This window comes from Staurois parvus, unplaced genomic scaffold, assembly GCF_062004578.1.
Source record: "Staurois parvus isolate SC_StPar_1 unplaced genomic scaffold, SC_StPar_1.0 ptg000209l, whole genome shotgun sequence".
In the NCBI taxonomy this organism is placed as follows: Eukaryota; Metazoa; Chordata; class Amphibia; order Anura; family Ranidae; genus Staurois; species Staurois parvus.
In genome coordinates, this window is record NW_028318005.1 from 3,597,626 (window position 1) to 3,621,644 (window position 24,019).

Sequence of the window (24,019 nt, forward strand, 5' to 3'; positions counted from 1 at the left end):
TTCTCATCCTTTATGAACAAGCTGCAGCTTCTTTGGATAGACCTCCTGCAGTGGCTCTAAATACATTACTTATGGGTAGTCAAAGTATTAGTTCCCTGGAATGCATTCAAAATTAATAGGAGAAATAAGAGGAACTAAGTGACTGGTGTCCAAAGGAATACAAATTTTGATGGTAGATTAAAAGATGTGTATTGACAGTAATGACAAGTGCATTAAGCCAACATGGTTCAGGGGAATGGACTCTCCCTTCTTCAGGGATGTTTCTGCTCATTCCCCCCGAAACATGTTGGCTTGATGCACTTGTCGTTACGCTCAATAAACATATTTTAATCTACCATCAAATTTGTATTCCTTTCAACACCAGGTGCTCCTTCCCTCTTCTCTTAATCTACATACAGGAATGACCATAAGGCTGGACCAAAAAGGTAGCATCCAACTCCCCAAAAGGGGCTACAGCAATTATCCTACATTAGACACAATCTACTGGAACAACTCTCTCCTCTTGCCCACACTATTACCCATCCAAGACTCGCAAGTGAGCTAATCAGTCCAGCGTGGTCTCCATCACAAACGAGGTACCTTCAAAATGAATAGGGAATAGAACCCTTAGGATGAGCAAAGGCTGCATGATGTTTATATGAAGAGATCGTGTGCACCTGCTCATGTTAAAAATTGGTGAAAATGTTCACTTTCTTAATTAACCATTGTTTTTGTACTGTTGATGACAAATCTCTCTCACTTGTGATCCCTATAATGCAACATAATTATGGGCTACAATTAGATGCTTGCTTGCTCTGTGTATTTGATAATACAGAGCTTCTACTGTGTTAAACATTCACATTAGCAACAGAAAGAGGACTAGTATACAATATACTACTCATATAGTCTTGGGCAAGGGTGCAGTTTTTGATGGCTAATTGATGGCTAATTGTCTTCCATGCTCCCACTTAGGATACTTAGGTAAGGAACAGATTTGGTTTAAGATGAATAAGGTAATCTTGCAGAATAGCATAAAAATATGAAAAACTGGTAGCCAGGAACAAGAAGAGTATACTTTCCACCATGGGCATAGCATCAGGGGTCTCAGGGGTCATTATTATGACCCCGTTTATGCTCCAGGGGGCCCGTGCTGTCTCCCTGTCACTATGACAGGTGAAGCGTAATCCAGAGCAAAGTGGAAGCTCTGAGCTTTTGGCTCCATTTTGAAGTCCTGAGCCGGAGAGTATTGGAGGAAGGACAGGATGAAGCCAACCCTGCTGGATGGGAAAGTATCAGTGCAGACAACCAGGTAGGAATGGACACCGAGCTGTCACCGGGCTGAGCGAGGGAGGAGGAGGAGAGAACCATCCAGGAGCTGGTACTGCTGTGATTGGGGAGATAATAAGACACCAGTTGGATCCGTGCAGAGAACAGGCACACACCGCCACACCCCTCCCCACAACTCCTGCTGACACACACACACAAAATTCTCACAAAATTCCGTAACACCTCCCGAGGAGCCCCCCAGGGACTGTGGACTCCAGAGGCTGCAGATTTTACTGTGACAGTTTGAGCAGGATGAGCAGAAGGGGTTCTGGATGGCAAATCTGTAATTGTCAGCATGGGGGGGGATAATGTGACATTACAAGGATGGTGGGGGGAATCAATAATTCCCTGGGGGTCCATATGTCATTACTAGGAGGAGGGCACCTAAATGTGGGGATCATCTGTCATTACCTGGTGGGGACGGGGGTCATCTGTCATTACCTGGTGGGGGGAGGGGGTCATCGATCATTACCTGGAGAGGAGAAATGTGTCATTACCAGGAGGGAGGGTCACCTGTCTTTACAGGAGGAGAGATTCATCTATGATTAGCTGAAGTGCGGGCTCTTAAAGGAGGGGTCATCTGTCAACACCAAGAGGAGGCAGGATGGCATGTGTCATTCCCAGGAAGGGGGATGTTACTTTTCCCTAATACCCTGCACCTCCATATTACTTCAGCCTGGCCATGAGAGAGGTAACTGAGTGCTACTTAATAACATATAAAAGAAAGGTGTTAAAAAAAAAGGTGTGATATCTACAGTGGCACACTCTCTGATCAGTCCCCCACCCAGCCCAGTACAGCACCCCCCTCCAACCCCTGCTGAGCTCTGCATGTACACATAAGGTGGGGGGCTGTGAGCTGCTGGGTGAAGGTGGTGGGCTTGTATGTGGATCTGGAAGTTAGAGGGCCTGCTGAGTGTCCTCTTTTATATGCAAACCTACCGCTTTCACCTGACAGCTAAGAGTGTGGTATTCCTGCCCCCACCTTGTGTGTACGTGCAGACGGCAACAGGAGAGAGAGAAGAGAGAGACAGCCACCATACAGCTATCATATTGTGGTGGGAGTATCTTGGCATGGTGGAAAGTAAAGGGGGGCCCCAGATCAACCTATGCATCTGGGCCCACAAGCTTCAAGTTACACCTCTGCTTTCCACCAGACGCTTTTCCATGAGGATCCAGGAATCCAAGGTCTTCTAAATATATATGAATATGTCATGTATATGGCTTCAGTGAACATTCTACTTCTGAAAATGCCGGAACTGGATGTAAAATGAAACTGTCAGCTATAGCAAAAACATCCCTTCTGTAAAACAAGCAATGGAAAAATTTAAACCAAAAATTAATTGGTGGTTATGAACAACAAACTTATTTGCCCATTCCCAATTCTTCTGCTAAGATCTTTTAACAGCCTTGATGAAAATCATCATAATTATTAATCACTGGCCAGGTGGCATTATTATTAGAGTTGGGATATTGTCAATTTTAGTCATTTTAGCTCTGAAGCTGAGTATTATTGCTTTTGACAGTGAAGAACATGCTTGACTGGAGCTAGAGACAAGTATAGCAATAAAAGTGCCCTTTTAAGTCAAAATAGTTTATGCATAGCAGAAAAGTGGCAGTATTTTACTAGACAGAAGTTTCATTGTTGATGTCTGTAAGTACAATTTGTTCTTCAAGCAATATTGGTCCACAGAGCGTAACATAGACACTAAGAAGCATAAATAAACCACTTAAAACAGTATTAAACCCAAAAGAAAACTTTTATTATATTGCAGCTCAACAATTCTTAGATGTAATGGCTGCATTAGTTTTCTTTTCTTTATTTTCATCTGGTGATCCGATCAGCAAGTCAACTGTTTTTCAACAGAACAGGCTCTAATTGTAAAAGCACATATACTTAACAATCGGTTTTGGGGACAAGTGTAAAGTTATACATAAATGTAACATTTCACTGTATGTAGAGCGCTGAGACTTATAAGATAAAATCTATATCATTTGGATTTGTTGTCAAAGTGTATCTAAAACCCACACGTTTGTTTACGTGTGGGCATTGTGGGGCTGGGTTTAAACCTCTGCCAGGTTTTTATTTCTGTTTTTGCTGCTGGGGAGCTTTATTTGTCTTGGTGACCATTCTGCATCTTTTCAGCACTCCATCCTCCAGTTCCACTGGAACAGGAGGGGCAGAAAAATGTCAAGATGTGGGACAGCCCTGGGTGTCCTCTCATACAATTCAGGACTGTTGGTCCTGCATTGTATATGAGGACACCCAGGGCTGTCCCACAACTTGAAGTATTGAAGAGCAGAGCACTGGCTGCCGGGGAGCAAGGGGTAAGTTACCATAGGCAAAAATTAGCATTCAATCCTTGGAAACCCTACCACAAGCGAAGTGTTTTTTTAACTTCTCTTTAGTTTAGATTTACCAAAAACATGCATGACTTTTTTGGTTAGATTTACTTTCTCGAGCAAAGTTTTTCTAATTTAAACAATGAAGTTGGACTAATAAACTATGTTTATTGCCAAAACATTTTTGTTCAATTTTGGATAAAGTAGAATGTAGGTAAAACCTTAGTAGGAGCTTCTCCTTTACTTCCTGCCCTGGAGACACAACAGGATGTAGGAGAAAATCTTTCCAGAGTGGGGAGAAATCTCCTCTTCCACAGCTGATGCCAAAACAAGTGTCCCTATTTGAACATTTTTCTGCCCCTCATGTTCCAGTGCCAATGTAAAACTTTGGATTTCCTGCAATTATCATTATGATTTGTCATACATAAAAACAGCATGGGGATGTTTTTTTAAATAAACGTGCTCATAAACATGAAGTTATGTTAACAACCTTGCAAAAAGACGTTCCTGGAGAAATTGCTGCTCCACAATCTAGTGTTTCTTCCATGTGTGAAGACCTAAGCTCTTGGTCTCATGATCGGTCAGGCAATTTCAATTGGTCAGGCAATTGGAACTCCTTCCCCTCAATAGAGATTCCAAGACCAAGTATCTGTTTTTACACATAGAAGAAACACTGAAGAAAACTTGTAGAGATATTTTCCCCAGGAAAGGTAACTATTTTGGCCTTTTAATTACACTTTTTTTATGTATCTTGGTGAAATTGTAAATAATTGAGCATAGTCCCTCTTTTGGCATTTTTCTTGTTGGTTCCCGAATCTGTAAGTCAATGTCATCTCGATTATTAATTAAAAAAGAAGTATGAACTTGAAAAAAAAATGTATAGTCAGCTAGGTGGATGCAGCATTGATCTGATGCTGCATTTGTACCCTGTCAACTCTGCAGTGAGCACTGAGAAATCAAACACAGCTGATTGCTCAGTTCTCCCCTCCGCTGTCAGTCTCCAGCTTTCTGCTCTGCCCCTCCAGCGTTGGGCTGTGGAGGGGGCTGGAGAGGCTGGCTCAGGCTCTCGGTGGATTGCTGAGAGGCTGAGCCAGGTGCTGGATCATATGGTTGGGATCTTTCCAGAGCATGAACCAGCTTGTCATTAGCTGACAGTGGACTTTAGCCCACTGTTGGCTGAAAACCGGTCACAGGAGTGCATAACGAACTGCACTCCTGTAACCTATACTGCTCCTTTAAAGTATATCTTAACCCTAACTAAATAATATATAGTTTGCCTATAGTACTGTGTATTATAAATTATTTTGATTTTATTATTATTTAGTTTTCATCTTTTTTTTTTATATCCCAGTGCACCTGTTTTGCTCAGCCACTTTCTATATATCTATGTGCACTCCCTCTCTCTCTCCAACATTGACTAAACATCATTGCTTTAAAACTGGGTATGCACTAGTAAAATTTTGAACAAAAATTTGTACGAAAATTCTTAGGACAATCTGCATAAAAATTCTTAGAATATTTAAAAGTCATCTGAAGTAATTCAAAATTTCATTGTCTTTTAACATCTGATTTTGGAATGAATGGACCACATGCACTATTAGAAATTTGTAAAGAAAAAAATACCATCCTGCTCCTTCAAATTTCTTTGTCACTAATAATTAGAAAAATGAGTATTATTTATTTCAGGTACTTATATAGCGCCATCAATTTATGCAACGCTTTACACATGTACATATTGTACATTCACATCGGTCCCTAACTCTCAAGGGGTGTACAATCTAAGGTCCCTAACTTACATACACATACTAGGGCCAATTTAGACAGGATCCAATTAACCTACCAACCAGCATGTCTTTTGAATGTGGGAGGAAACCCACACGGGGAGAACATGCAAACTCCAGGCAGGTAGTGCCATGGTTGGGATTCGAACCAATGACCCTAGTACTGCCAGGCAGAAGTGCTAACCATTTAGGTACGGTGCTGCCCCATTATTGCAACATTCTTACAATGAAAAATGTAGAACAAAATTCTCCTAGTGTATAACCCAGCTTTAGTTGGTTTACTGATAGCGACATGCCTATGATATGTTTGTCAGCACAGCCAACCTCCACTGGAAGTGCATGAGACCAGAAACCAATGCATAAGAATGATCAGGAGATAGGGTGAAGTATTGTCATCCTATAACAGGAAGTGCCCGAACAAGGACCTTTATGCCAGAATTGCTAGGTGTTTTCTGTTTTTTTCATTAAAGTTATCAATTTATCAAGGTTCAAAATTACGGTACTTTTGAAATTACATTAACATGTAAAACTAAGTCAGATTTTTTTCACTGGATTTACAGTACATCTTTTAACAGACTTAGGGAAGATTAGTACACCCCAACTCAGTTATGTACACAGATTATTTACTATTTAAATATGTTGACATGGGTCACAGGCTGCAGTTCTAGAATTCTACGTATTTTTTGCCCCAATACGTGGAATTATTCCATAGCAATAAAAAAAAGGTATGCCTAGTGCCCACTAATCCCATGAACTTTAATCTTTCCTTTCATGCTGCTTCCCACATTAAATATCACTTGTTAACAGGGCAGATTGCTAACTCTGCTCTCAACCCTTCTGCTTTCTCAGCAGCTATGGCAGAACAAGAAATTCTCACAAGGTACAATTAGGTCAGATGCCAGTCAAGTGATTACCAGTATGATTTTCTTACTGTGGGAGGACACCCATGCAAACAGAGAGAGAACATACAAACTCCTTGCAGGCAAGAAAATCCAGACATTAGCAAGAATACCATCGGCAGAGTCATATCATTTTCTACTACTATAAAAAAAAGTATTTTAAATGCAAAAAAAACCCCACAAAACAACATTTTATGAATAATATATATTTATGTTATACTCTCAATCCAAGGCATATTTCGACAAAAGTTTACATTTATTAAATGTAAATGGTTTGAAAACAGCACTTAGCTTGGAAGGTACCTAGCGTTAAAAGGTATCTGGCTGATTTAAAGCAATAATAAATAAGACTTTGCTGTTTTCAAGAGAAAGTAATTTCTGTGATTTTGTAAGATCAGCTTGCTTTAATCCACAAGCTTTGGACTCTTACACGTTTTCATTTTGAAAAGCAAGCATGGTATTTGGGTTGGGAATCATAGTTATCCTTGATTTTGTGATGTGTGATTAAACAAATGTTTGCTACCTAGTTTGATAAAGTGAACATCTCTGTAGTCTAGCAAAGACAAACATCAATGATTGGAGAGTCTGCACTGAAAGCAAAGGGTTCATTAGGTGGTAACTATGCTTATTTTTTTCAAAGAAATAATTTCAAAGTCAACCTAATAGTTTTTTTAAAATGATGTAAATGGGCTTAATCACAGTGGGAACATAGGAAAAAGTGCCCTGAAGTGCATGTCAGAGCAAAAAATAAAACAAAACACATTCAGCACAAGCTGCACAATCTCCCTATGCTGCACAGAAATCAAAAGAAAGTTATCTTCCCTGCCAAGGTGACCTCTGTGGACTACAAAAAGCCTCCCTCATGTTGCAGAGATGGGAGAAAGTGAGAGGTGATCCGTAATCCAAAGCAGAAGCAACAACCCAGAATGACAGAGATAATTGTGCACAGATACAGTACACTGAGTAAACATTGTCACCCTAGGGCAAGAAGTCTGTTACTGGCAGGATCGGGTGAAACTAAAGAAAAAGTAGCCCAGAAAAGAAGATTAATGCAGCCACTACATCTATCAAATTGATAAGTGTAGGGATGTTGTAATTGATATATATATATATATATATATATATATATATATATATATATATATATATATATATTATATTGAAACACATAATGTTCATTCTTGGACAGGCCTGTGACAAGACCACTTTACACATCAAAAGACCTCTTTGCTAGGTTAAGTTTATGCAAGGTCACCTTGGTATTTGGGGAATAGCCTGTTTATCTTAAAGGGTACATTGTTTACATGTTTAAGGAGGATAAATAATGTGATTTGCCCATACAAGAAGTATTTATTGATGGTAATTAGGGAAATGGTGAAAGGATGACTTGTGTACCTGATAAACACTATAGTGACCCTAATTGTTATCTATAGTAATGACAAGTGAAGTGTTTTGTCAGCCAATCAGAAAACCCTCCACTAAACTATTTCAAGGGAAGGGAGAGGAGCTTCTTCTTTTCATTAATATGGTATCACAGGTATAGATCATAACTCGCCTTATTGTATGCACGGAAGCTACCTAGGTGCATATTATAGATTAGACATATGCTGGACGGTGTAGTATCTCCATGCTTGATATGAAGTATCCTAAATGGGACTTCGAGGGTTGTTGTTCATTATAAATATCTACAATATTAACCTGGATTTATGTTTTATGAACTGTTTCTGTGAGGACCTCATAATTTAGAAGACAACAGATTACTTCTTGTATGGTCATATCACATTCTTTATCATCCTTAAACATGTGAACAATGTACCCTTTGAAGATAAACGGGCTATTCCCCAAATACTACAAGTTGCATAAACTTAACATGGCAAAGAGTTCTTTTGATATGTAAAGTGGTCTTGTCACAGGCCTGTCCAAGAATGAACAGTATGTGTTTCAATATCTTGTGTGTGTATATATATATATATATATATAATTACAACATTCCTGCAATAAGCTGTAATATATTAAATGCACGGTTTTAGGTTTAGATATGCTTTACATATATGTTAATTGTACTAGAATGGTGGTACGAACAAGAGTTTTCACTGAATCCACTGGAGGTAGCTAAAACAAAATTCCACCATTATACACTTTTTTGGTTAGTATCTACCACAGGGAAGGAAAATATTAACTTTGTTTAGAGTAAAGATGTTTCTAGTATACCCTTCCAGGAATGTCTGTGAATCTTCAAGTTTTGCTTGTTTTCACACAGGAACTGTAGAACCAATATTGTGTCTACATGAACATAGAATAGGTAATTGTTTGAAACCGATCCCCATGACATAAAATAAATGTGAACATGTCCAGTCCAGTAGGCCACAATGGATACTTACACAAAGGTAGACCATATGACTTTGTTGTATTATAGCACAGCGCCAGCAGGAGATTTCCAAGTCAGCTAACGAAATAGAGACTTTCTCATGGTCAAAGTTTGCACAAACATCAGCAGACCTCCAATATGCCAACACCAGGGTCTGATTATAGATAGCTGAAGTCTGGACATTGCAATGTACATGCAAGCTCAGGATATGGTGATGATTACACTCTCAGATCCCATTGCCACGACCAGAATGTGACATATTACACAATCAGCGTCAACCAATGCATTGGTTTTCCAGTTCTGGGACAGCAATCAAAGCACCAACAAACTAAGGGTTATTGTCACTGGGACAGGTAACTGTACAGTCATCCATTTACACACACACACACTGTAATCATCACATGTTTTTAATGGAAACATGCACTGTTGACAGCATTTGCTGTTGCAGATCTTTTAAAGGAAATGTCTGTATCACTCACTGTCATGTCCCGACAGGAATGGAACACATTTTACAACACAGTAGCTTTCTTCAAAGAGGAAAAAAAGTTCTTACGTTTCTGATTAGAGCTTTCAGAGATTTGGCGTAATGATTTTTAATGTAGTTTTAATGAAAGAAAAAATGGTGCAGAAAATATTTACCAAAAAATACTACAAAACTGACAATACGCAACAGTAAATTATACGGGTTAAAGGTGAAAATTAGCAAAGTTTGCCTAGTCTTTGGTTATTGCAGAGTCCAATACACTTGCTAAGTAAGTCCAATCTAATGTATCAGAACATGGCTCACGGAAACATAACTGCCTTTGTATCTTAAGTAGCTTCAATGTCAAAGCAGAATTGCAGAGCTGCAAATGCAGCCATTATTTCTGGTTACTGGAGAGGGAGTTACAGAATCATCTCATCCAATCAAAGGGTCTGAAAGGTGTGCTGAAGGAGCTGGAGAGCATTTTATTATACTTCAGTGGACACACACTTACTGGTAACTATTTAAAATATATCAGTATTTCCATCTGACAAACTTTTACAATCAGACAACCAACATATTATTTCAAAGAATGAAATTATGATTTGGTGGACTCCAAATACCATATGGATATTATAAATCTTTCTATCAGGAGAGTGAATGTGTCCCATTTTCCTTTTGGATCTTGTAATACAGGCATGTTTCTATTTTACTGAGTTGTAATTACTTTTTATAAAGGTGACTTGACTTCATCACAGTACGAATTATGGAATATGAACAGAGTTTGGCTCTGGTAGTTAAAAAAGACTCATTTTATGACAAACTATTTATGATAGGGCAGCATTTGGAACCTTTTGAAAATTCTGGCTAATGAAAGTTTTGGACATCCTGCTTTGCTGCTAGCTTCTTCTTTCCATCCAACTTTCTTCGCTCAGTGTCTTCAGTTAATCTGTGTTCCATTTCTTGTTTTATGAAATATGATGTAACCTTCTATGGCTGCCCACCACAGACATGAGATCTGTTTTTTCACTGACTTGCTATTCCTGGAGAAATTTAAGTGGCACTGTGGTTGGTATGACTTCCCTGTGCCCTCCACAGAGGTTATCAGACCTGCCTATACTCTTTAACCAGAAAGTAGAGATTGTAGAGAGGAGGCATCATGCACTGCTGTTTTATTAGATAATGCAAGTACAGATTGTCACACATGCATACATTCATGCAGGGGCAGACTGACCATTCAAGCACTCGGGCACTGCCCGAGGGCCCGGGGTCAGTAGGGGGCCCCATGAAATGCCCCTGGTACCTTTTTTATAGGCTTTTTTGAGTGTGGGCAAGGACACAGGGGCCCCATGATCCCCTATTGCCCGGGGGCCCCATGAGTTGTCAGTCTGCATTCCTGTATATATTTTAAGCTGTCAGTTAGCACACAGAAAGTGAATATGAATTCTGGGTCCTAAAAACCTAAGTCTGTAAGATTTTGTTGATCCCATGATAGGAGTAACAGTCACATTTTAACTTACAGACTGAAGGCAAACATTTATATGGGCCCCAAAGTTTATTCTGGAAAGATAGCATCTTGATTTATTTTGGGTTCTCAGAATGTAAAATAACATTAATTTTAGGTTGTGCATGGATAATTGAAACATTGGCCATTAGAAACATAAGTGTGGGCTCTCTGAAAGCCAAAAAAATACATCCAGTGATTCATGTCAAAGGTACACAACCAAAATTGATGTTTAATAAGCCTTGAAAGGATAGCTGCCCTTTAAGTGCACTTGTTATTTACTACTCTGCCCCCACTGTCCGCCAGCAGCTTGGTCCTAGTTTACACTTAACCGTCACCAGGCTCCTGTCTGATCTTCCTTGTAAGCATGTTGGACCTTTCCTACGAACTCGTCAAAATTCTGCACAGCACTACTGTGACTGGCTGTTGGCAGACCTTACATTGCAAGGAATGGTGTACACAGACCACAAGCACTGTTAGTGTGTGGAATTTTGAAGAATTCAAGAGAAAAGCTGATTTATAGTTAGAATGAACTATGACTGATTCCTGTAGGAATGAAGGGGAATAGTAAATGATACAATCACCAAAAGTGATTTATTTGCTCAGAATAAAAAATGCAAAACATCCTTGGCTCAGCCCATCAGCTAGACTCACAGGGGTTGCTCTGCATAGAAACCAATCAGGTTCCAGTTTTTTTTTTGGCAAAGCCAAATTGAACGAGCTGAAGTTAGAAGCTGATTGACTACCATGAACAGCTGCACCAGATTTTGCACTCTCCAATTTTAGTATATCAACCCCACAGCGTCCTATTAGAGCTCATTTTGACATTGTCTCTGAAGTAATTTTTTTTTTTGCTATTCACACCGCAATCAAAATTAATCAAATGAATATTCTAACAGGAGCCATTCGTTTACAAAAACTGTTTGATAAATATTGCTCACATTCTTTCACAGCGTGTGATTATTCTAGCCGATAAAAACTGTTGGAGTTTAATTAAATATGTTGTCTATCAATTTTACTGAAAATTATCTTAGCAATGTGAGATATCTAGATGTCAAATTTATTTTCCACCTTCAACATTTCCTCGCTGTATGCAAGTGTTTGTAGGTGTGATTCAGCAAGGGATAAGAGCACCACAGGAGGGGGGATCCTTGGTGGTTGTTGGTGCTTGTTCAATGAATGAATATCTTTAATGGTTTAAATTCACCATGGGTCATAGCTCAGAAATACTAATCATTTTGGATTGTTTGGCATGTGATTTAGGTTAGCTCTAATTGATTTGCTTGTGTTTTGGAGTACCCCAGTTGTCTACACATAAGTTTAGCAGTGCAGTGGGTATGTGGGAAAAGGGTACATAGCCAAGATTGTGTTTTCCATGATCCTGTGGTTAGGGAACTAGATGTGATCTTCACAGCTCTAATGTTCCTAATTGATGGGTTTGGATCCCCTATGGTTTGTAGTTTAAAAAAAAAGTCCACTTCACACACTGAAAGAAACGCCAGGCATATACAGTAGCCTTGTATCCCCACTGCAAGATAAAAACAATCTGTTGGCTCCAGCCTCCAGCCTTTACTCAGCATCCAGCAAATATTTTTGAAAAGAAGCATCAAGTTCTGGGACAAAGTGTGGAATTTTTGAGAACCCTTGAATTGCCCATTATTGTAAAAATAAGCTTTAGGTTACTAACAAAGTAGATTACGGGATAACTTATGTGGCTGCTTCCTGTTCTGTGGTCTTCTTACATGTTAAAGATTTTAAACATACTCTTTCATGGATTCAACATGCATTATAGCAGAGGGGAGACCACAGATCAGGATACATCAGTTGAAATTGGTCCTGATGTTAAATTTAGAAGCTGAAGATTGTATCACCAGGGACAGAGGAATAAATGTACTGTAAACTATACAAATGATCTGTTCTCTTTGGAGTTGTGCTTAATAGAAGTTGTTAAAACTTAACACAGAAGAAAAATGTGTAACCTTTTGTAGGACTAGAGCTGGAGATTGGGGAGGAGATTATCATCAATTGAGCTTTGGTACCATCATCATTCCTATTTGTTTTAATAATATTGTATAAGTATTAAGTATTGTAAAGATAGCTCATCTTGCTGATTAGCCATTCTCAAAGAATTTGTTGTTACAATGTGAATATATAACTCTTTTTATGTTTTTTCAGCTCATCATTTAATCTCTTAACAATTTGGGGATATACATCTGCAGTCATCAACACAGTACTTTCCAAGCACCTTTGTAACCCTAGTGAAGTCACCGGGAGCCGCGAAGCTGCTGTCCACGTGGACTGGTGCTGAAATCTCTCGTCTGGGTACCAGGCACTGCCATTCTAAACCAAGAGACATGGCAACAAATGGAACTAAGGTGGCAGATGGACAAATTTCCACGGAAGTCAGTGAAGCTCCTATCACAAATGATAAGCCTAAGACCTTGGTTGTTAAAGTGCAGAAGAAAAGAAATGAAGATCCTGAAAGAGACACCTGGAAAGGGAGATTTGACTTCCTTATGTCATGTGTTGGTTATGCAATTGGTCTAGGAAATGTCTGGAGATTTCCCTACCTCTGTGGAAAGAATGGAGGCGGTAAGTTGCTGTTAAATCTAATAATATCTGAGTTTTATATTATATTACAATAGCTAATTTTATCTGAGGATTTTGGAATTGTGGGCCATTATTATCTGCTTATATATGTATTCAGTTCTGCAGAAGGAGCATGGGTAATTGACCTCCTAGAAGAACAACTTGATATTGCCCACCAGCATCTTCTAAATATACCAGAACTTTGAACATGCTGGTTATTAGAGCTTTCAACACTGCATATGGGCATTCTATTTATATCTCACCATAAAGTTTGCAAACTTTGGGGAAGGTATTTATTTAAAGTCAAAATCCAGTTGCAATGAGGATAGAGAATGATTGAACCTTTTGAATGCCTGCTGATAGCTAGAGAGCCAATTTTTGTTGCTCCTATCCTTAAGCAAATATATATATATGTTTGGCAATTACCCATATTCTATGGTATAATACAGCATGAGTATTGGGAGACTAAGTAATTTTCAAAATGGGAATACAGAACTAGTTCTAAAAACACAATGATCTACTCTGTACTGTTACATGTATATTTGGGCATTTCCAGTTCTTTAGGTTTTTTTTAATTAATATACTTTGTAATTGTGTTCATAGTGTTGGGCTCCATGTAGCTTGTTGGTCCTTAATGCTTTATTTTACTTTGTTATGTTTCTGCAGAATTAGCCCATATGCGTAGATACTTATTTTGTATTGTCTGGCGACCCTGGGGTTCCATTTTGATGGCAATGTTTTCACATGTTATTCAATTGCACCTGCCAGAGCCATTGTGAACCACTTTCAGTGGGCAAGAGCTTGAGCAGTTTTTTCTTATGCACAGCTGCAGTGTATTTATCCATCAGGAATATTGCCAGGTGAAAAGTACCACTGTGTTTGTGCTGGGGGTTATGTTCTAGAATTCGGCGCCAGACCAGTGAGTGACTTGCACTTAGAAATGGAAGCCAGATGATTGCTGTAGTCTTTTTGGCCCGTAAGCCACACCCCCAGTTACCGAGCCACTCCTTTAATCACTTGGCAACAGATACCATGGGACCACAATTTTTCAAGATTCCATAGTTGCTTAGGCACACCACTTGCATTATCATTACAATGACCACTGACTGCTGGCTCTTTAGAATATTACACATGCCTATTCCCATTCTATATGGCAAAGTTCTGGAACAGGGACAGAGCTACAAACCTTGCAAAGTAAATGTTCAGTGCATCACAAATTCATGTTATTTACATGGACATGTTCATCAACACATATCTTTTATTCTTACTGTTTATACATGTGCAAATTTGGCAGGAATATGACTTTACAGTGATGTGGTGATGGTGGTGGTAATTTTTGCATTCTCATTGTTGTTGCCTCTTTTTATATACAGTACTGTGAAAAAGTATTTGCCCCTTCTTAATTTTTTTTTTTGCATATTTGTCACACTTAAAATATTCAGATCATCAAACAAATTTTAATATTATGCAATGATAACCTGAGTAAATACAAAATGCAGTTTTTAAATGATCATTTAATTTATTAGGGGGACAAAGCTTTCCAAACCTTGCAGGCCTTATGTGAAAAAGTAATCCCCCCCCCCCCTTTGATAAATCATGACTGAACTGTGATTAGCCAAATTTTTTGGAAAGCTAGGTTAAATTTTACTTGCCACACACAGGCCTGATGACTGCCAGACCTGTTGAATCAAGAAACCACCTAAATAGTAGCTGTTTGACAAAGTGAAGTATGCTAAAAAAATCTCAAAAAGCAACACATCATGCCGCGATCTAAAGAAATTCAATAACAGATGAGAAACAAAGTAATTGACACGTATTATTCTGGAAAGAGTTACAAGGCCTTTTCTAAGGCTTTGGGACTCCAGCGAACCATGGTGAGAGCCATTTTCCACAAATGGAGAAAACTTGGAACAGTGGTGAACCTTCCCAGGAGTGGCCGGCCTACAAAACGACTCATCCAGGAGGTCATAAAAGAACCTGCAACAACATCTAAAGAACTGCAGGCCTCATTTGCCTCAGTTAAGATCAGTGTTCATGATTCAACAATAAGAAACAGACTGGGCAAAAATGGTTCCATGGGAGAGTTCCAAGGTGAAAGCCAGTGCTGGCCAAAAAGAACACAAAGGCTCACATTTGCCAAAAAACATCTTGATTATCCCCAAGACTTTTGGGAAAATATTCTGTGGACTGATGAGACAACAGCATTTCATAAAAAGAACATCATGCCAAAAGTCAAACAAGGTGGTGGTAGTGTAACGATCTGGGGTTTCTTTGCAGCTTCAGAACCTGGACTACTTGACATAATTGATGGTACCATGAATTCTGTTCTCTACTAGAAAATCCTGAAGGACAATGTTCGGCCATCTGTTCATGACCTCAAGATTAAGCACAGTTGGGTTATGTAGAAGGACAATGGTCCAAAGCACATCAGCAAATGGCTCAAAGAAAAAAAAACAAAATTAAGGTTTTGGAGTGGTCTAGTCAAGCCTCTAAATCCGACTGAGATGCTGTGGCATGACCTTAAAAAGGCCGTTCATGCTCAAAAACTCTCCGATGTGGCTGAATTAAAACAATTCTGCAAAGAAGAGTGGGCCAAAATTCCTCCTCAGCGATGTGAAAGATTCATTGCCAGTTATTGCGAATGCTTGATTGCAGCTGTTGCTGCCAAGGGTGGCACAACCAGTTATTAGGTTTAGGGGGAAATTACTTTTTCACATAGGGCCAGGCAGGTCTGGATGTTTTTTTCCCCTGATAAATGAAATCATCATTGAAAACTTCATTTTGTATTTACTCAGGTTATCTTTGTGTAATATTAAAAATTGTTTGATGATCTGAATCATTTAAGTGTGACAAATATGACAAACATGCAAACAACAAAAAAACAAAAAGAAGAAAACAAGGAAGGGGGCAAATACTTTTTTACAGCACTGTATATATATATATATATATATATATATATACAGTATATATGCTTCATGCCATTTTTCCCTGATGAAAGCAACATACAGAACTTATATCAATTAAAGAGGTCTTCGTTGCATGAACATTGAGGTGTGCTGGCAACATATACTATTCTTAGATTCAAAGCACAACTGCAGCCAAAACACTTTGTTTAATTTCACATATACTGTATAAATAAAAGCATTAGATACCCTATCAGGCTTTTATTTTTGTGTCCTGCAGTGTTACTGGGACAGCAAATAGGTGGAGATCTCCCCAATGGCGGCATGTACAGTAGTAAAAATCTGACAAAGGTTCCAATCCTTCTCCACGCTGCCCAAAACTAGAAAATTAAGCTTTGTCTGTACTTTTATTTTGTTTTATTGTACTGGAAAGTGTAATGAATGTTGAAAATGCTCTGAACAAAGCAACAATAATTCAGTTAATTGCAATCATATCATTAAATAGTTTACTCTGATTGCTTGGCATGGGTTACAGCACTTAGCATATAAACTTTGTACTTTGTGTCACTTTGACAAAAACACCACCTTGGAGATGTGCACACAGATGTCTTTTGGTTTAGCTTCCTAGTACATGTCTAAAAGACAAAGAAAATTTCAGTACAGTGCTTGTATTAGAGAAGATTATACAATGCTCTTTACTTTCTGAAATTTCAATAAAGTCTTTATGGAAAACAAACATAAAGTGCTGTGCCTACAAGAGGGCAAGTCAACAGGTCTACTGTCAAGAAATGGATATGTGCCTATTGTTGGCTCCCAGCTGATCTCAGCTTAGTCACCAGGAGAAAATATTTGGTACTTCTAGGTGTGGAGGAGTGTGTTACTAGGTCACTCACCAAACACCAGAACTGCCACATATGGTGATTCCATAGCCATTTGTAAACTATGACATGAGTGATTCATAGTTTAGGCAGGGCAGCAACTCCTTCTCTTGCTTTATTTTGTGTTTTATATGTAGTTCTTCCACCATAGGGGCCGCTGGTATTAACTGGTTTATCCCTAAAAAGTACCGAGGCTGATCAACCACCACCACAAGCACCAGTCCATTAACACCGACTCCAATAACACTAGTCTAGGAGGTGTCTTTTTAAGATATAGTGCTTGAAGAAACTTTAACAGAGGAGGGGTTTAGGTCATAGGATACTCCAAAACTGTCAACAGCAATATGAGAGAACAAATCTCTCTCTATTCTTCTAGCAGCAGCTTCCTGGAGGTGACAGGGAACAATCTTACAGTAGCAGATCATTTAACAACCTCTGGCACTTAGTTCCCTTAGAGCACATGCACACCCAAAAGTCTACAGCAAGATCTTTACTCACACTGTCCCATGAGCTGTCTGCCACCCAGCAAACACAGGTAGATCCTCAGTGAATGAGATAAAAGTTCCTTCCCCAGACCAGGACTTCAGGATAGTGCCCTCCAGCAAAAATCCAGCAGCAATCTCCTCTCCTCTGCTGAGGCCCAGACTGCAACTTATTAGCTCACTTCAGCTGTATCTAGGGGCATTAGTCCGCTAGAGACCTGGAACCCTCCTCTGAGAAGGAACAACACCAGAGCTTCCCAAATAATGATCACCTCCTCAGCCGCATTGTGCATGCCTTGTCCCAAGGATTAGCTAGGGCATTTTAAATATTCATACTATTTATCTGCATCTCCTTGCCCTATTTTCTGGAAGATTTTTCTAGAAACAGGTAGGATAAATCAAACACCTAGCTTAGGAAACCCTGAATAGACAAAAACAATTTAGCAGCCTAGCTAGAGGAGGGGGCTACATCTAGATACCACTTGTGAAAAGATATGTCTTTACTGGCTCTATGGCGTAGGGCTTGCAAGTCTAGAGAAACAATACATCCATTAGGCAGTACAAAAGGAACCAAAAAGCCCACCTCTAAAGTACTGAGAGATGCGCATTGACTTCTTATAGTAGAAGGTATTTACATGTTCTCATTTCCAGTATCCATGCAAATCGTTTTGACCCTTTTAGTCATCAGTGCATCCAAAACCAATGGAGTGTAGCACAGATGTAGCCATACTTACAGTATTACATAAAATTATGGCTACACAAGGGGCAAAAAGGAAGTATTTGCATGACTTAGCCAGATTTTTAGTTCCTTTTGTAACACCTCACCATGACATTAATAGTTGTATTGTTTTAGTTTCCTGATTTGAAAATGCAAAATGTAACACTCTGCTGCTTCCCTCTTTTTGGAAAGTAGAGGAAGAAAGGCCATAGAAAGGAATGAATGGAATGAATGCTGAATACAAATTAAAGCGTTGTTCAAAAGAAGGACTGAAATCAAACCATTTGCATCTCCAGTCAAAACTTTAATTTTAGTTTTGGGTAGAGTGAGGAAGGAAAGAACCCCCATCGGGTTTAGCGCTGTTTGCGCCAACAGCAAAAGCAACTTGGACAAAGGCCACAGACAACAATAAAAACATGAATGGGTCTATCAAGTAAAAGCAGAATTTAACTGCATCTGAGCACTAAAAACCAAAAATTCTATTTAATTAATTTTTAATATTTACCGCGAACTCAACCATCCATCTATGTCTCCATGCTTTATTTTACTTATAAATCAATTTGATCCCCCCCCCCCACCTTCTCCCCCTAGCATTTCTAGTCATTGCCATCTTAAAGAAGGGCAAATGATTAATGTAGCATTTCCTTCCTGGAATCCATCTGCCCTTAGCTTAGGCATGCAGACAAGAGGGCGAGAAAGGACTGAGAAAGCCCCTCCTACCTCCCTCCAGAGTCAAAAAAAATGCCCATGAAGACTTCTGGGATGTATAACATCATTTTGGCCTAGGCCAGAGACCAGAAAGCAACTGAAGAAATGTAAAATGTAAAAGGATTCAAAATAAATAATGAGAAAGTATAGTTCCATTTTAATATTGCTGTCTGTGTCTTCACTGAGGAGGTTTCCCATTGCTTACTGTCTCTGACTTTCTGTCACTGGGATTAAATGTGAGGGAAGATTTCCCGATTGATGACACAAAGAGCAATAAAAACATGACAGAAGCTCTAATTCTTCCCTCTTCTTTCTAAAACAAAAGTGAAAATAAAACTCCAGAGGTAAGACCTTAGTGGAGAAATTGAACTGTACTGTCATTAGAACATGACTGGTTTCAGTGCTATAGCAAGCACAGTCACAGCAGTTGCCAGATCCCGTCTCCCCTTGCTGTTTAGCCCTTTTCATTACTAAAGCCCTGAAACTTGCAGTTGTGCAGAGCACACCAGTGAATAGGTACTGACAGGAGGTTCTCCATGCTAGATAGGTTAATGATTGTGCCAAGAAATCCCCATGTGCTCCCTATACCAGCTCATGTGACTTGTTAAGTGACCCAAAGCTCAAAAGGCTCTTGGGGTAGCATCATTGTTTATATCGCCATAAACTTTCCTCTCTAGTATTGGAAGTCTTCTGTAAAGGGAGTAAAGTGGTTGTGAGTAAAAGGAAGGGGACTGAGGCCAACAGGGAATGGGTGGGGTCTTACGGAATGGATTTTGCATTACAATGTAAGACCCACTAAATTTATATTTCTCCAATGGTCAGCAACCCAAGACTGATTTTCAGCTTTGGTAGATTATGTGAATCCAACACATGGTTTTCTTGTACTTTTCAGGGACAATACTGGTCAGATCTTTATTGTTGCTAACCCTAGTCATTGAGTCAGCCCACCTGTTGGGTGGCTGGGAACCATTATTTATATATATATACCGTATATACTCGAGTATAAGCCGAGTTTTTCAGCACATTTTTTGTGCTGAAAAACGGCCCCCTCGGCTTATACTCGAGTCAACGTCTGCAGATGTCTAGCAGGGGGCGCTGCTTCTAAAGCCAGTGCTTCTCAAATAGTGGGGCGTGCCCCCCAGGGGGGGCTCGAGGCTCCGTCAAGGGGGGCGCGTACAGGGGTGGGCAGAGGGCTTCTGTCTCTTACCTGGCTCCAACGATGATCCATCCAGGAAGCGCTGTTCCTTCCGTCACTCCGGCCACTCCCTCACTCCTGCCGCTCGGCTCCGCCTCCTCACCGGTGATTGGCCGCCAGAACTGTAGCTCAGGAAAGGTACACAGGTGGCCAATCATGGGCAAGGAGGCAGAGCCGAGCGGACCCGCGAAAATCGAGTGAGGGAAAAGCCGGTAAGTGTGCAGTGCAGAGGTGCTGCTGCAACCACATATGCTGGCTGCAGCAGCACCATACTGCAACAGGGATCAGCAAGTGTCATTGGTGTCAGTGGGAGGAATAGTGCCGCATCATTGGTGTCACTGATACTAATGATGGGGCATTATTCCTCCCACTGACACCAACGATGGGGCACTATTCCTCCCACTGACACCAATGATGGGGCACTATTCCTCCCACTGATACTAATGATGGGGCATTATTCCTCCCACTGACACCAACAATGGGGCACTATTCCTCCCAGTGATACCAATGTTGGGGCACTATTCCTCCCACTGACACCAATGATGGGGCACTATTCCTCCCACTGACACCAATGATGGGGCACTATTCCTCCCACTGATACCAATGATGGGGCACTATTCCTCCCACTGACACCAATGATGGGGCACTATTCCTCCCACTGATACTAATGATGGGGCACTATTCCTCCCACTGACACCAATGATGGGGCACTATTCCTACTTATAACAATTTTATAGACAAATGATACTATTTACAGTCGCGCGGGGGGGGGGCGCAATGTTTTCTTCTTCCTAGGGGGGGCATGACAGAAAATAATTGAGAAACACTGTTCTAAAGCTAAGGTTTCCATAACCGCGGCTCTATCTTTATTTTTTACATTGACTAGTAGGTGCCTCATTTCCCACCCTCGGCTTATACTCGAGTCAATAGTTTTTCCCAGTTTTTTGTGGTAAAATTAGGTACCTCGGCTTATATTCGGGTCGGCTTATACTCGAGTATATACGGTATTTATAATTTATATATATATATATATATATATATATATATATATATATACTTTTTTTATCTGTTCATTTACTTTATTACTTTTTCCAATACAAAAGGGTACAACCACCCACTATAATTAATATACACCAATGTCATAACTCACTTTTATACTTTATTACCTCCCACACCACCTCCCACATACTCCCCACCCAAGTTATCCCGGACTATATCTTAGTTAGCTTAAACAACTTAATTTTGACTCCTGCTGTATTTATCTGTCCTTATCTGTATCCCTTTCCTTATCTCACCCATTTTCACTCCTCAAGTTCTTTATCATATTCTCTCTGGATTTTTCTCCTCCTATCTCCCAATCCTTTCCATATATCTCTTAGGCTGGACGTAGATGGGACGTTTATCGGCCAAATTGTCGGCTGATAAACGGAAAATCGGTCGTTGCTGTCACCAATGCTGCCACCAATGCTTGTAGATTTTCCAGCATGACCGATAAAAAGAAACTAGAAGAACTGCAAATATCGGCTGACGACATTGCCCCACTAACGGTGTGACTATCAGCCGATTTAGATTAGATGTTTTAAATTCTAACCAACATCCCCACACTATCCCAAGTTCTTCCTTTTTATCTTCCACCGCATGACACAGCTCCTCCATCCTTAAGATATTTTCCATTCTATTTAACCAATCCTTCATTCTGGGTAGCTCCAGTACTTGCCAGACTTTCGGGATTAGGGCCTTGGCTGCACTAATTATGATATAATATCCTATTTTTACTATTAATAACTGCAGGCTCTAAATAAAACAAACACATCCACGGGTCTGTTTGTATAATATTCCCACTGATTTCATGAATGCCGTGAATTATTTCCTTCCAAAACTCTTGTATTTTCGGGAAGTCCCACCAAAAGTGTGCCATTTTACCTTTTTTACCACAACCTCTCCAACACAAAGGTAAAGTATCAGACATTTATAATTAATTTCTACTGTGCTCATATCTGTCACCTTATGTGTAAAATTAAATATTTTATTCCATTGTTGTACCTCTGATTTTGTTCCCAACTCCCTTTCCCATTTTTCCAAAAACCCGGGAAGATCAACTCCCTCCTTATCTATAAGGATCTTATATATCCTAGAAGTACTATGTTTCGGGGCTATGTTAACATTCAGCAATTTTTTGAATGGATATATATCCTCTCCAGTCCTCAATGGATGGGGGAGAGTTGAAACAAAATGTCTTAGTTTCCCATACCTCCACTCATCTAATGTAAAAAATAAATAACTTTTCTCCCTTAATACTTGATACGTGTTTATCTTCGCCTTGATCACAATATCCTTCAACTGTGCATTTCCATCCTTAATCCATTTACCAAAAATGATATCTTTCCCTGGGGGAAATACTCTGTATCCACCAAAGGAATCAATACTGAATTATATTTCCATCCATTCTGCTTGTACATTCTATCCCAAACCCTTAATACTTTTTTTGTGAGAGGACTCATACCTTCATCTAATAAACTAAATATATGTGGTATCCATACCATTTTCCTAATAGTGCCTTACTTAGTGTTCCTTCCATGTTTATCCACACTTTCACTTGTGCATTAAATGTCCAATCAACTATTCATGATAATAAAACCGCTAAACAATATTCTCAAAGGTTAGGCAACCTCATTCCCCAATTCTTTTTTACCCTACACAGTACCTCATGTCTAATTATTGGTTTCTTATTTGCCCACATAAACCTGAGTATCAACTTTATTACCTTGAAAAAAGACAGTGGCAAACTTATTAGAAGCATGTGGAACTTATATAGAATTTTTTGAACTATCACTACTTTTACCAAGTTTATATGATCTAACCAGGAAACACCCCCCTTAGAAAATCTCCTCAATTCCTCCTTAATTTCATTTATTAATGGGATATAATTTGCCTGGCATAAACTTTTTATTGCAGGCATTAGTTTTATTCCCAAATAGCTTATTTCTTTATTCTTTCACGTGAATGGAAACTCCTTTTCAAGACTCAACATCTCTTGTTTTGGGATATTAATATTTAGGATCTCTGATTTAGCTGGATTTATTTTCAAGTTTGACAGCTCTCCATATTGTTTTAAAAGTCTCATTAAATTAGGTAGTGTTATTGTAGGATTTACTATGTAAAATAACATATCATCTGCATATGCTGCCACCTTGTACTCTACCTCCCCCACCTTCATTCCGGCTATATCTGCACTCTGCCTAACCTTTGCTAGAATATATTCTAATGATAACACGAACAACAAAGGGGATAGTAGGCATCCCTGTCTCGTACCATTATACATTTTAAACGACTGGGAAAGGGATCCATTAACCTTCACTGCTGCCGTGGGGCAATTATTAAGCCCTTTTATCCAGTTAACCATTTTGGGCCCTATTCCCAGAACTGATAACGTATCAAACATAAAACCTCAGTCCACCCTATCGAATGCCTTCTCAGCATCTAATGACAGGAATAATGTTGGCTGCCTTTCTCTCTTTACTTTTTGCAATAAGAGCAATCATCTTAAACCATTGTCCCTTCCCTCTCTTCCAGGGATGAATCCCACCTGATCCAGATGTATCCATTCCTGCATTAGTCCCTTCATTCTCATTGCCAGGACCTTAGCATATAGTTTTGTGTCAGCGTTTAATAAGGATATGGGCCTATAGCTCACACACTGTTTACTATCCTTACCTTCTTTGAGTATGATAGTTATATATGCTTGTAAAGATTTTTCTCTCATTTGAGTCCCTTCCCCTATTGCATTCATATACTTGCACATTTTAGGGACCAGAAGGTCTCTAAATTTTTTTAAATAACCTACCGTGAATCCATCTGGCCAAGGACTCTTTCCTGAGGCCTTATT

The 24,019-nt window shown here is 39.5% G+C and overlaps 1 protein-coding gene across 1 annotated transcript in view; it reads left to right on the forward strand.

Annotated features, from left to right (window-relative positions):
• Positions 1-24,019, forward strand: part of SLC6A1 (solute carrier family 6 member 1) — a 268,154-nt gene that overhangs the window by 123,526 nt on the left and 120,609 nt on the right. The window contains exon 2 of the mRNA XM_089678691.1: positions 12,836-13,252. Within this exon, the coding sequence (XP_089534817.1) occupies positions 13,015-13,252 (238 nt within the window). The 5' untranslated portion in view covers positions 12,836-13,014. The remainder of the gene's footprint in view (positions 1-12,835; positions 13,253-24,019) is intronic.